The sequence below is a fragment of the Pungitius pungitius genome, chromosome 8, assembly GCF_949316345.1.
Source record: "Pungitius pungitius chromosome 8, fPunPun2.1, whole genome shotgun sequence".
Lineage (NCBI taxonomy): Eukaryota > Metazoa > Chordata > Actinopteri > Perciformes > Gasterosteidae > Pungitius > Pungitius pungitius.
The window spans coordinates 435957-448881 of record NC_084907.1 but is presented as its reverse complement, the minus strand read 5'-3'; the positions used below and the strand labels follow the sequence as shown (position 1 = coordinate 448881).

Genomic DNA, 12925 nt, shown 5'->3' with positions numbered 1-12925 from the left:
CTTAATTTAACTACTAGTTTTTTCCAACTTGATAACGTTGTTCATTTGCAACACTTTGTGTTCACAACTTTTATATTTCTAAACGTCCCCGTTGGGTAACGCTTCTATTCAGAAAGGTTTCATGAATTAAATGTAAATAATATAGCTTTGAGTGAAGTTCTGACGTGTGTTGGGTTGATGAGGATTGAAATGGAAGGTTGGGGTCAATAATGTCTTTTAGTCAAAATCATGACAAATATTGATATTGATCCAACAGATATTAAAACATTAATTTTACCCTAAAAGCAGAACGATTTTTACGGTAAAAATGTTTTTATAAAAAAAGCTTCTTGAAAGTCTCTTAAGTTGAACACAGAAAAACACCAAAGAAGAAGTCCCACCGGCAGGGCCGCGACGTAATGCGTCATCAAACGTCGACCCCGCTCCGTGACGTAACTCGCAGCCGCCGCGAGAAGTTTTTGAAAATAAACGTGATACTTTTTTTTTGCTTCATATTTCCTTAAAGCGTTTCTCTTTTTCTCTCCGTTAAAACAACAACTAAATAAAACAGTGTGCAGAGTTCCTCCAGCCGGCTGCGCGGAGGAGAAGCCGCAGGAGACGACGACGCAGCGGCTCTTCGGGTGAGTTCGTGACATTTAGAAGCCCGTGGAGCCGCGAGCTGAAGCCGTTACGAGCGTCCGACATGCGGCCACGCGCCGCCGCGCCGCACCGTAACGCGGATCCCCGTGCGGCGGGGGGGCAGCGGCGGGACGTGGGGGGGGGGGGGGGGACACCGGCTCTAAACAGTCCCGAGCCGACGGGAAGCGGAGCTAGCGGAGTGAGCTAAATGTCACCTCGTTGAGCTAAGAGCGGTCCCTCTACGAAATAACTCTTATAAACTCTTAATAAAGATGTTACTCCTCTCAGATGTATACAAACAATACGTGTCCGTTAATAAAAAGTACAAAAATATTGTCATCAAAATGTAATTATAAAAAACTAAAATAAGTCATTGTGCAGAATATTATATATTTTATTACAAACGTACTTCTAATATTCAGAGTATTCCAGGTGAAAAGTACCCCACTCAAAAGTATTTAAACATATAATGTCACCTGAAAACAAAGCAAAACTGCAATACCGTGTTGTAGTAGAGTATTAATTGTAAATACGTATATAATTGTGTACATGTTTTATTACTATTGAAAACTCCTTAAAGTAGTTGTGTATTTTATTATTATTATTATGTATGATCTTCAATTTCAAATGTGCGCTTTTGATAATAAATGTATTTTAACATACTATGTTTGTAGTCACTAATTAATGTCAAAGAGTAATGTATGAAATATCTGCAGGCATTAGTTCCTCCGTTTAACAGCGTCTCTTTCACCCTTTTTCATCATTATTTCCAGTATTTGGACCAATTCACATGAAATGTACACGATGTAACATCAAACAATGTGAAAGCCGTTTTACTCCTTGTCTCTCCGTTGTCCCCCGTCCTCTTCCTGTCCCCCAGGCCTTGATGTCTTCCCCAGAAGGAGAGCAGCCTGCGGCTGCGCTCCCTGAGGCCGTGTCGGTGGACTCGAAGGCGGACCTCGTCGTGCTGCTCGGCGAATGGGAGGAGGCGCAGCAAGGGACCACGGAGCAGCTGGTGTCCATCCTCACAAAGTCAGCAGGGTTCAGTCTCTGTGTCTCGTCTCTCTTTTGTCTCATGCACCTCTGGTGTCTCATATCTCTATTGTCTCTGTGGTCTTGTGTCTCTTTTGTCCAGAATCTCTGAGCTGATTGAGCGGGAGACGGGAGAATACCACAAACGGGATCCCGATCCGTTTGACGACCGTCATCCAGGTCATTGTCCACGTCTGTTTTTAATGTCGAGCTTCTGAAGGACGCCTCAGCTCTCCTGTGTGTGAGCGAAGCTCCGGCCGACTCTTCTGATTGGTTGTTGCAGGACGAGCAGACCCAGACTGCATGCTTGGACAGCTCCTGAAGATGCTCTTCATGAATGACGACTTCACTAATGCGGTGAAGATTATTTATTTTCAATCTCACACAATCTTTATGACCTCAAAGAAATTAATCTAAATTTGAAAGCCAAAGATGTTTAGGAAATTAGACGGGACAAGCTTTTGAGTTATTGCTAAAAATAAATCTTGTAAATAAATAAAAATAAATGTATTGTATGAAACATTGTAGTATATTATATGTTATTTTATATTACATAATGTAAAGTGTTGTTCCTTCCTGTCCGGAAATGAGACTCGAGTGACTCAAGGCTTCATTTGAATAATTGCATCCAATTATATTTACATATATTTCTTTACATTTATTCTAATAAAACCTAATCTAAATGCAGCGTTGTATTCATGTAATGTGAACAAAGCTTAAAGGCGAGCTGCTTTGCCTCCACAGCTGATGGACACGTACATCATGACCAGCGGGGAGCTGAGCCTCAACACCGGCGCCTGCCGCCTGCTGCAGAACATCGTGCCGGGCCTGGAGACCGCCATGGTCTTCCAGGAGAAGGTGAGGCCCGGTTATGCCAAACGTGACTGAAACCCATTCTGCAGAATCCTCAAGTTTGTAACACACTTTAATGAGGTCGTACGCAGGTGGGTTGACCCTGAAGCTTCTGTGTCATGTGACAGGAAGGTCTGGTGGAGAAATTGTTCAGCTGGGCGCGGGAGGCGAAGCCGCCGCTGTGCGTCTTCGCCACGGGTCTATTGGCCCGAGCCATGAGCAACCAGGAAGTAGCAGCGAGCCACCGGGAGGAGAACGCTCAGCTGGTTGGTCACACACACACACACACACGCATACACACGCACACACACACACACACACACACGCGCTCTTGGTTCTCACTCTTCAACGTGTTGATGTTGGTATGAAATAGGATCGCCTATGACCTTTGACCTTCAGGTGCCGATCATGATCCGCCGTCTTCACGAGCTGCAGAGCGAAGAGGCCAAGACGCCCCGGGACCTGACGGAGGTCGCCCACGTCTCCGGGATGGAGGGGGTGGAGTCGGGAGGGGAGGAGGGGAGAGGGAGCAGCAGGATGGGGTCGAAGGTCAACGCTCCGATGCGTCCGGCCCAGAAAAACTGCTCGACAAGGCTCCTCCCTGACTTTGTTTACCAAGCACGGTCGTCCAGGGAGACGGAGGACAGGCAGGAGGGAGGAGGAGGAGGAGGAGGAGGAGGGAGGAGACGGGCGGTGATGGAGTACGGGAGGAAGGCGAAGCAGAAGCTCAAGTACTCCTCATCCTCCTGCAGGAAAGGGGAGAAGCAGGAGAAGGAGAAGGAAAAGCAGCAGGAGGACGACGACGACGGGGACAATGATGATGACGAAGACAAAGAAGAAGAAGAAGAAGAAGAAGAAGGGGAGAGGTGCGACTCCAGCGACCTGCTGGCTGGCAGCAGCTCCTGGTCTGAGATGAGCTCGATGGTGATTGGCTCAGACTATTGCCTGTCGCCGCTGAGCCCGCCCACCGAGCAGAGGCTCATCCTGCAGTATCTGACGCCGCTGGGAGAATACCAGGAGGTGAAGTTGACTCCTCCCCCTTTACATCACATGTCATTTATCTGAGGCTTTTATCCAAAGCGACTTACAATAATTGCATTTCAACAAGAGAACAAGAAACTAGAAAGTGCAATTTCATGTCTCATCTCACGTCTCTCTTGTCTCTCAGCTGCTCGCTGTCTTCATGCAGCTGGACACTCGTTCTCTGCTGATGAACTACATCAACCTCCGGAGGACCAACAAAGTGCAGCTTACCTTTGACGCCCTCCTGGTGAGGCCCCCCCCCTCTAGAGGCTCCTCCTCCTGTGAGACTGCGTGTGAATGTGACCCCCCTTCTGCTCTCACATCTGATGTCCTCCTCCTCACTCTGTGGCTGAATTCGAATTGTCAAAGAAATTACCTCCTAATGTCGATTCCTATGCTAAAGGAGCTAAGTAAGGAAGCATTGAGGCTCCTTTCCTTAGCATTAGAGAATAGAACAGCTCTCATCATGGCGCCACTTGCACTACTTTTCCTTCACTTCCTTTCTCTCAGTGAGGAACCTTCCTGAGAACATTTGACGATTCAAGTCCAGCCCACCCCTCTCCTGTTCCTCCTAAAGACATTAACTCCCCCCCCCGCCTCCTCCCTCCAGTATTTGGCGTCGCTGCTCCTCCATAAGAAGTTTGCTGCAGAGTTCATTGCTCACGGAGGCGTTCAGCGGCTCCTCGACATCCCGAGGCCTTCGATGGCGGCGACCGGGGTGTCGCTCTGCCTCTACTACCTGGCTTACAACCAGGACGCCCTGGAGCGGGTACACACACACACACACACACACACGTCTGTTGTAGAATGACTTTTGCTGAAAGAATAGTTCACCCCTCTGTAAACCATTTTAAATTATTGTCAGTTTTTCATCTTTCCAACGGTATTTGACTTGTGATCAGATTGCATTAGAAACATTTCATTCTGACTTGATTTATCTGAGACAAACAGTCATGTGACCAAAAATCAAAGAAACAATCCAGGAAGTGAACAGAGAAGAGGAGTGGTGCCTCCACGCTCACCACTTCAGAGGGTTCATGGCCACGGCAATAACCTCTTTCTTCTCTGCCAGGTGTGCACGCTGCCGGGCGGCGTGCTCTCCGACGTGGTCTCCTACGCCCTCTGGCTGCTGGAGTCCTCGCACGCTTCGGGCGTCTGCCACGCCACCATGTTCTTCTCCATCGCCTTCTCCTTCAGGGCCGTCCTGCAGCTCTTCGACCGGCAGGACGGCCTGCGCCGCCTCGTCAACCTGGTGTGTGTCTGTGTCTGCGTGTTTCTGTGTGCGTGTCTGTGTCTGCGTGTGCGTGTGTGTCTGCGTGTGTGTGTGATTGTGTGTGTGAACCTTCTCTCTCTTTGCAGGTGAGCACGCTGGAGATCCTGAAGACGCAGAGCGAGGCGGCCGTGATGAGTGATGACCAGGTGTTTGCCAACCGGCAGACAGCCAAGCACACCTGCATGGCGCTGCGCAGGTACGCTGGCATGGAGGGGGGGGGGGGGGGGGGTGATGTCAGTGAGTAGAAATATAAAATAGTGAAGCTAGGGAGCAAATATTCCAATTTAGCTAACTTTCGGATCTCTAATCACATTCTTTTTTTCCATATAACTAATTATAGATCATTGACGATTACATTAAATAATGCCAAACGTGACAATTAGAGCATTTCAACCATAAGGAAACAAACTCAGAAGAACAAGAAACAGCAAAGTGCGATTTCATGAAAGATGATCCATTTTAACAGATGATGATGATAATTAGTAACAAAAGGTTCCAAACTGGATTTATTTTAGTTATATTAGTTCTGTGGACTTTAAATGTGTAGTTTTACTCACGTTCACGTATTCATGGACCTGCTGTGTACACTAACTCCGCCCCCTCCGACGTCAATGGTCAGGTACTTTGAGGCTCACCTGGCGGTGAAGGCCGAGCAGGTGAAGCAGTCTCTGCACACGTCGGACGAAGGCACCGTGGTCCCCCAGCAGCCCTTCTACAAGGTACCAGAGAGGCCGGGGAGGAAGTGATGTGTTCACCTCACGGTCCACAGTGTGTGTGTGTGTATAAATGTGTACGTGTGTGTGTGTGTGTCCCAGGCCTACACCTACACCAGGGAGCAGGTCATCGAGATGATGGAGTTCCTCATCGAGTGCGGACCTCCTCAGCTGCACTGGGAGCCGGTGGAGGTCTTCTACAGGTTGTCCTGTGTGCCCCTGATGCTGCAGCTCATCTCGGCCGCCTGCGACTGGAGGACCTACTACGGCAGGTAAAGGGGCGGGGCCGGCGGCAATGACATCACTTAAAGGCGATGTTTAAGAGCGGGTTGGTCTGTGTAGATGGAGCAAAGCGACCGGATTACTTTGTACGGACGGAGACAGGTCGCGTTGGTTCTTCTCCATGTTTCTGCTTTCTTTGCTACGTCTGCTGCGGTCTGTGAGTTTGTATGATTGTGTTACTTTTGAGATTCAAACGCACACCAACAGGCTCCTCTTCCCTTTGGTCCAGGAGCGACACGGTGCGCTACGTCCTGGACATCATGGCCATGCTGGTGGTGGTCCCGAAGGTCCAGCTGGTGCTGGCGGAAACCGTGGAGGTCCTGGATGAAACCAGGTCGGCTGTATCCACCGTGGGTCAGTAGAGCTGCTGCTCCCAGTCTCAGCCTGTGTGGGTCGTTTGTTTCACCTTTGTTGAGCGTTGGTTGTGTGCGTGTGCAGGTATGAGCATCGTTCTGGGCGTCGTCGAGGGCGAGGTGTTCGTCAACGACGCAGAGATCCAGAAGTCTGCGCTACAAGTAAGACCGATGTGTTCAGATCCCAGAGGATGAACTGCTTCTAGAGAGCTAAACCTTCTAAACATCAGCATGTTGTAGTGACCAGCAGGGGGCGACTCCTCTGCTCCCATAGACGTCTATGAGGAAATGACTTTACTTCTGTGTAGTGACCAGCAGGGGGCGACTCCTCTGCTCCCATAGACGTCTATGAGGAAATGACTCTACTTCTGTGTAGTGACCAGCAGGGGGCGACTCCTCTGCTCCCATAGACGTCTATGAGGAAATGACTCTACTTCTGTGTAGTGACCAGCAGGGGGCGACTCCTCTGCTCCCATAGACGTCTATGAGGAAATGACTCTTGTTATTTAGTTGATCTGCTTCTCCACCACTAGAGGCCCCTGAATCTCATGCACTGTCCCTTTAAGGACGACTAGCCCTGATTCTTTCTGACCCCCATGTCCTGCTGCCAGGTGATAAATAACTGCGTATGCGCTCCGGATCAGAGCCTGAACACGGCGGGCGCGTTCGCAGTCGCCCCCCTCAGGCCGTTGCTCCACCCCCAGCAGCCCCCGACGCCCCCCCACAACAGAGTGCTGGCCCACATGTGGCAAACGGTGCAGAACAACAACGGCATAAAGGTGAGAGCGAGGAGGAGCTCCCCCGCCCCCCTGTGTCGTGACTGGAACATGATGCTGACCCCCCCCCTCCAGGTGCTGCTGTCCCTGCTCACGGTGAAGATGCCCATCACGGATGCAGACCTGATCCGCGCTCTGGCCTGCAAGGCTCTGGTGGGTCTCTCTCGCAGCGGCGCCGTCCGTCAGATCATCAGCAAGCTGCCGCTGTTCACCAGCTGCCACATCCAGCAGGTCAGTGCTGCTCCTCTGGGATCAACATCTGATGCTCCTCTAGAACACGTCTAGTGCAGAATGACATCAGTCATCAAAAACAGAAGAAAACAAGTTAAACAATGATAGAAACATTTCTTTTCTTATGGTCACATGATGTCATAGTTTCACATGTTTTTAGCAGAATCTGATTAAAGTGAGAACAGTTTATTAGAGAAGACATTTTAAGTGAGAAGCTTTGTTCTGGTGTTTTTTCGGATGGAAGCGCTGAGTCATACAGGACGTGTTCAAGGAGAGATGGATCCTGTGATTACGGGACCTTTACATTTTTAACATGTTCTCTCTTCTCACTCGTTAATGCTCAAGTTCTCCACCTTTTCACCCCCCTCAGCTGATGAAGGAGCCGGTGCTGCAGGACAAGCGCAGCGAGCACGTGCGCTTCTGCCGCTACGCGGCCGAGCTGACGGAGCGCGTGTCGGGGAAGCCGCTGCTGATGGGCGTCGACGTGTCGCTGGCTCGCCTGCAGCGGGCCAACGTCGTCGCCCAGTCGCGCATCACCTTCTCCGGCAGGGAGCTGCTGCTGCTCATCCGCAACCACCTGCTGGCCAAAGGCCTGCACGACACGGCCGGCGCGCTGGTCCGGGAGGCCAACCTGTCGGGGGGGGCGCTGTGCCCCAGCTCCTCGTCCTGCGTCACCCCCCCGCTGCTCCTCTCCTCCTCCTCCTCCTCCTTCCCCGCCGTGATCCCCAGGTCGTGCCGGTTGGCCGGAGGCATCGCGGCTCGCGTCGCCGCCCACACAGGATCGTCTCCCGTCTCCTCCTCCTCCCGCTCCCTCGCCGCTCCTCACCCCGCGTGCTCCTCCTCTTCCACCTCTGCCACCCCCCTGCCTTCTCCTCCCCCCCCTCCTCCTTCTCTCCCTCACGGTCAAGCCTTGCATCCTGTGGGGCGTATTCTGTTCACGCGGGAGCGCCAGGCGGCGCCGTGCAGCTCGGGGAAGAAGCTGCGGGCGCTGAAGCAGAAGTCGGACCACGGGGCTTTCATACAGGTTCATCTGCTGCCTTTAATGCACATTAATACATGAATAAATGACAGTTTCCTCCCCCTGTAATGAGGGTAGTTATGGTAGGTCATACATTAAAGAAGGTTCTTCAGTGTGATGCGTTCAGGCTCTGCTCAGTGAACTTTGTGATGTGTTCATGTGTCATCTGTAAAATGTATTCTTTGTGATAGACGAGAATAAATCCAGATGTTTTCACATGAATATAAAGTAAATTATGTTACAAATGATTATAAATCCTGTTTTATTAATTCAAAATGGAACCTTTTGCTCTGCATCATCGGCGTCTTCTTTTCTCTCCATCAGACTCCCGCCATGAAGAAGCAGCCGGAGCGCCACCTCCCGTCCCCCCCGACCCTCGACAGCATCATCACCGAGTACCTGAGGGAGCAACACGCCCGCTGCCCCAACCCCGTCACCACCTGCCCCCCCTTCTCCCTGTTCGCCCCCCACCGCTGCCCCGAGCCCAAGCAGAGGAGGCAGGCGTCCCCCAACTTCAGCGCCCGCCTGGGGAGCCGAGTCCTGTACCCGCGGTACGGGGGGGTGGACCGAGGCTGCCTGGACCGACACCTGATCTTCAGCAGGTAGGGGGCGCGCCTGGTGGTGTGGGGGGGGGGGGTAAAGATACAAGTGTTCAGTTAGAATGATTTTAATCCTAAAAAATAATGGAAAAACAAAAGAACAAAGAAAAAAAACTATAATATGCAAATGTGTCTGTGACTATTACAGATGTTTTTACATTAAAATATATTTATATTGTTTCTCTGCTTATGGTCACATGACTGTTGGTCTCAGATGAATCAATGCTGAAGAAGTAAAGTGTAATAAATAAAAACAGTTATGTTTTCATACAGAATTGTTGTCCCACGTGGTGCGTTCAAGGACAGTTTCTCTGTCGTGCTCATCGTCAACTCTCCTCACCTTGTTTTTCCTTCCTCTTTCTTTAAATCTCAGGTTCCGTCCGATGTCGATCTTCCACGAAGGCGACGGGGACGAAAGCGGCTTCACCTGCTGCGCCTTCTCCGCCCGGGAGCGCTTCCTGATGCTGGGAACCTGCTCGGGTCACCTCAAGTTCTACAACGTCTTCTCCGGGGACGAGGAGGCCAAGTACACCTGCCACTCGTCGGCCATCACTCACCTGGAGCCCTCCAGGGTGGGTGGGGGGGGGGTCCGAGAGTCCAAGGCCACTAGTGCAGGAAATATGGATTCAATGCAGACGCACTTAAAATAAAAGATGCTTGTGTTAATCTTAACTTGAGTTTGTTTTCACCAAAGTTGATTCTCAATTTAAATGAAAAAAGCTTTACTAGTGTTCAAAATGAAAAGGTTTACAGGATATTCAACCTTTATTTCTGTATTTATAGGGTTTGTATAAAGTAGATTATATGAGTTTACAGATTAAATCTGAGGGTTATTCATTTACTCCCTTTGTGTGTGTGTGTATATATATATATATATATATGTGTGTGTGTTCTATATCCCAGGATGGGAAGCTGCTGCTCACCTCGGCCTCATGGAGCGCCCCCCTGTCGGCCCTCTGGAGTATGGACGGCGTCTTCAGCCTGAAGTAAAGACACACACACACACACACACACACACACACCTCGTGTCCCGGCGTGTGTGTACATGCGCTCTCTCCCTCCCAGGAACTCGTTTGTGAACGACCACCACGTGGAGTTCAGCAAACACAGCCAGGACCGGGTCATCGGCACCGAGGACCAGGTGGCACACGTACGTCCCCGCGGCGCTCCGGCAGCACGCCAGTGGGCGCGAGTGGCGTTTCATCTCTGTGTCTCCGCCTCTGCAGATCTACGACATCCAGACGGGTCAGAAGACGGTGACCTTGAACGACCCCGCCCTGGCCAACAACTACAAGAGGAACTGCGCCACCTTCAACCCCACCGACGACCTGGTGCTGAACGACGGGGTGCTGTGGGACGTGAGGGAGGCCGGCGCCATCCACAAGTTTGACAAGTTCAACATGAACATCAGCGGCGTCTTCCACCCCAACGGCCTGGAGGTCATCGTCAACACGGAGGTCGTATCCTCTGACCTCTGACCTCTGGTCGGCTGGCGCTCTCCCTGATTTGAGATAGAAGTGATTTTATTCTTTCTCCTGTGGTTCCTCCTCCTCCTCTTGCTCCTCCAGCCTCGTATTAGTTGAAATGAAATCTTACATTTATAGAAATGACGGATATGGCAAAAGCCTGGTGGCTTAGCTTAGCCTGGTCAGACCTGGGGGGGGGGGGCAGGTTAGCCGTTAGCACCTTGACGAGGAGCCTCCCAGTGGGACCTGAGGACCTTCCACCTGCTGCACACGGTGCCAGCTCTGGACCAGTGCCGACTGGTCTTCAACAGCAACGCCACCATCATGTACGGAGGTACGGGAGGCGTGTGTGTGCGTGTGTGTGCGTGTGTGTGTGTGTGTGTGTGCGGTACTGACGTGCACCCCCCCCCCCCCCCTGCAGCCATGCTGCAGCCTGATGACGAAGGCGAGGCCATGGACCAGCAGATGAAGAGCCCCTTCGGCTCGTCCTTCAGAACCTTCGACGCCACGGACTACAAACCCATCGGTAGGCCGCACTTCCTGCTTCAATCCTATTGGTTGATTAAGAGGCTTGTTGTCGTCCCTCTGAAGTCACATGACTGAACCCCCTACTATATTTATTTATTTTTTTCTGTCTATTTCTCTTATCTGTACGTTTCTCCTACTTGGATTTACCTCGTAAAGCGTCTTTCGGAACCCAGACAAGCTCTAAAAATAAATAATTAAGTATTATTATTATTATGATGATGACTAGAAAAAGGCCAACGGTAGATTTACCAATGAGGATAATGTGAAGTTGACTTTATGATGTATTACTTTTATGTTGATACTATAAATACTTGTTGTCTGCTCGTCTCCAGCCACAGTGGACGTGAAGAGGAACATCTTCGACCTGTGCACCGACTCTAAAGACTGCTACCTGGCCGTCATCGAGGTGCAGAACCTCACCTGAGTCCAGCTCCTTTAGAAACAATACACAAATGCACCTGATATATAATACGTATTTATAAATTGTATTATGTGATAATGATGATAATGTCCTTACATTACCAGAACCAGGACACCGTGAGCCTGGACACCGTGTGTCGTCTCTACGAAGTCGGGAGACAGAAACTGGCCGAAGAGGGAGACGACGACGATCAGGTGAGGACCCCCCCCCCCCCCCCCCCCCCCCCCCCCCCCATGTTAAAGCTGCATTCTCTGTAGTGACCAGCAGGGGGCGACTCGTCTCCACCTATATGCAGTCTCTATGTCCTCAGTCCATATATGGTCACTTCCTGTTGAACAGACACAGGGTTTCGAGTCATGTTGACGTTTCATTAGATGGTTCGGTACTGAAGATGCGTTCAGGTGCAGCTCCTCTGGTCTGCTGATGAGTGTCTCGACTCGTACGTTGTGTCGTCTTTTAGGATGAAGACCAGGACGACGACGATGACGACTCCTCGGACACGGATGATGATGATGATGATGATGAGGATATGGACCTCGACCCGCTCTTAGAGGAGCTCGCCAATAACAGCGACCCGGAGAACGAGGACGGACCGAACTCTTCTTCGAATGAAGAGGTGACAAACTTCTCGTTCACACTTTGAAGGATAATTATCTAAAAATATATTTCTCAATAATTGATTCCATTTAATAGATCAATAGTTTCACACATTCACATTTTCCTCTTTGATCTTGATTTTTAAAATCAATCAAGAAGTCCTCTATCTCCCGAGTAAATGGAGCCATCAGAACTTAAACATGTCTCTCTAGAATAACACAGTAAGAATGACATAAATCATTAAAAAAATACTTTTTATTGATTTAATAATGTGATTTTTAAAAATGCAAACTGCATGTGTTAAACATTTTAAACTATTCACATCCTGTGTGTTCACTTCCTGAAGCTCACTTTTCTGGTTCTATGGTCACATGACTCCTGGTCTCAAATGAATGAATCATGATGTCATAGTACTTCAACCCCTTCCCTCAGATAGCAGATCTTCTCGGCAGCAACAGTGGCGACGACGACACGGACCAATCGGACGGGAGCGACGATCAATCCGACTTATTGGACTGGGAGGACTGTTAGTGGTGGTTTATCAGCTCAACTGGTTCAATATTCACAATACTTATGCTAAGTATTCCTGATCAATGAGTGTGTGTGTGTGCTGCAGACCTCTCACAGCACTCGGATGATGAACCGGACCCTTCAGGACCTCGGTGACTGGTCCTCCTGACGGAGACGAGATCCTCTTTTAAAAACGCACCCTGAAGTCCTGGAGGAGGAGAACGAGGGACGCTGATGATCAATAAATGTTTCCCAAAGATGTTTCAGGAGAATCAGTCATGTTTACACATCTCTGTAGATGTGTGTCTATAGATACAGGACCAGAGACACGTGTTTATAGCCCCCCCCCCCCCGTCCCACCGGCTGTCACTCAGGTTTAACCCAGAATCACCTTTTTGAGCCATAACTGTTTTCTATAAATATGTGAAGCTGGACAGCAGAACGCTGAGGTCAGCTGATGACTTCTTTGTGAATAAAGAGTGATCCTGCTTTGGTGTGTAGTCACTTTAACAACTAGAGGTCAGTGTTGCATCATGGGTAGTATTGACAGTACTGGAGTATTCCTAGCATGTACTTCCTTGTACACACGTTCAACATGAGGCGACTCATTAAAGTACTCAAAGTACATGAACT

General features: G+C 49.9%; 1 protein-coding gene across 1 annotated transcript; it reads left to right on the top strand.

The window, feature by feature from the left end:
* The first annotated feature begins 415 nt into the window (after window positions 1-415).
* Window positions 416-12913, top strand: LOC119194214 (DDB1- and CUL4-associated factor 1-like). The gene is made up of 30 exons (XM_037448384.2): window positions 416-620; window positions 1499-1650; window positions 1754-1830; window positions 1934-2007; window positions 2395-2508; window positions 2631-2768; window positions 2902-3522; window positions 3671-3772; window positions 4136-4294; window positions 4598-4777; window positions 4885-4994; window positions 5418-5517; window positions 5614-5783; window positions 6023-6147; window positions 6232-6308; window positions 6758-6925; window positions 6998-7153; window positions 7524-8177; window positions 8496-8773; window positions 9144-9342; window positions 9674-9756; window positions 9836-9920; window positions 9997-10230; window positions 10477-10570; window positions 10658-10762; window positions 11097-11170; window positions 11290-11379; window positions 11646-11801; window positions 12215-12308; window positions 12399-12913. The coding sequence occupies exons 2-30, from the start codon at window positions 1505-1507 to the stop codon at window positions 12446-12448; spliced, it is 4713 nt and encodes a 1570-aa protein (XP_037304281.2). The 5' UTR covers window positions 416-620; window positions 1499-1504; the 3' UTR covers window positions 12449-12913.
* Window positions 12914-12925: the final 12 nt, after the last annotated feature.

What these genes read in the sequence shown, in the direction of transcription:
- LOC119194214 (XM_037448384.2), top strand. Translation starts at nt 1,505, where the DNA reads ATGTCTTCCCCAGAAGGAGAGCAGCCTGCGGCTGCGCTCCCTGAGGCC. An exon ending in ACCAGGACGCCCTGGAGCGG is followed by an intron (nt 4,295 to 4,597) that starts GTACACACACAC and finishes CTTCTCTGCCAG; the next exon opens with GTGTGCACGCTGCCGGGCGG. An exon ending in CTTATTGGACTGGGAGGACT is followed by an intron (nt 12,309 to 12,398) that starts GTTAGTGGTGGT and finishes TGTGTGCTGCAG; the next exon opens with ACCTCTCACAGCACTCGGAT.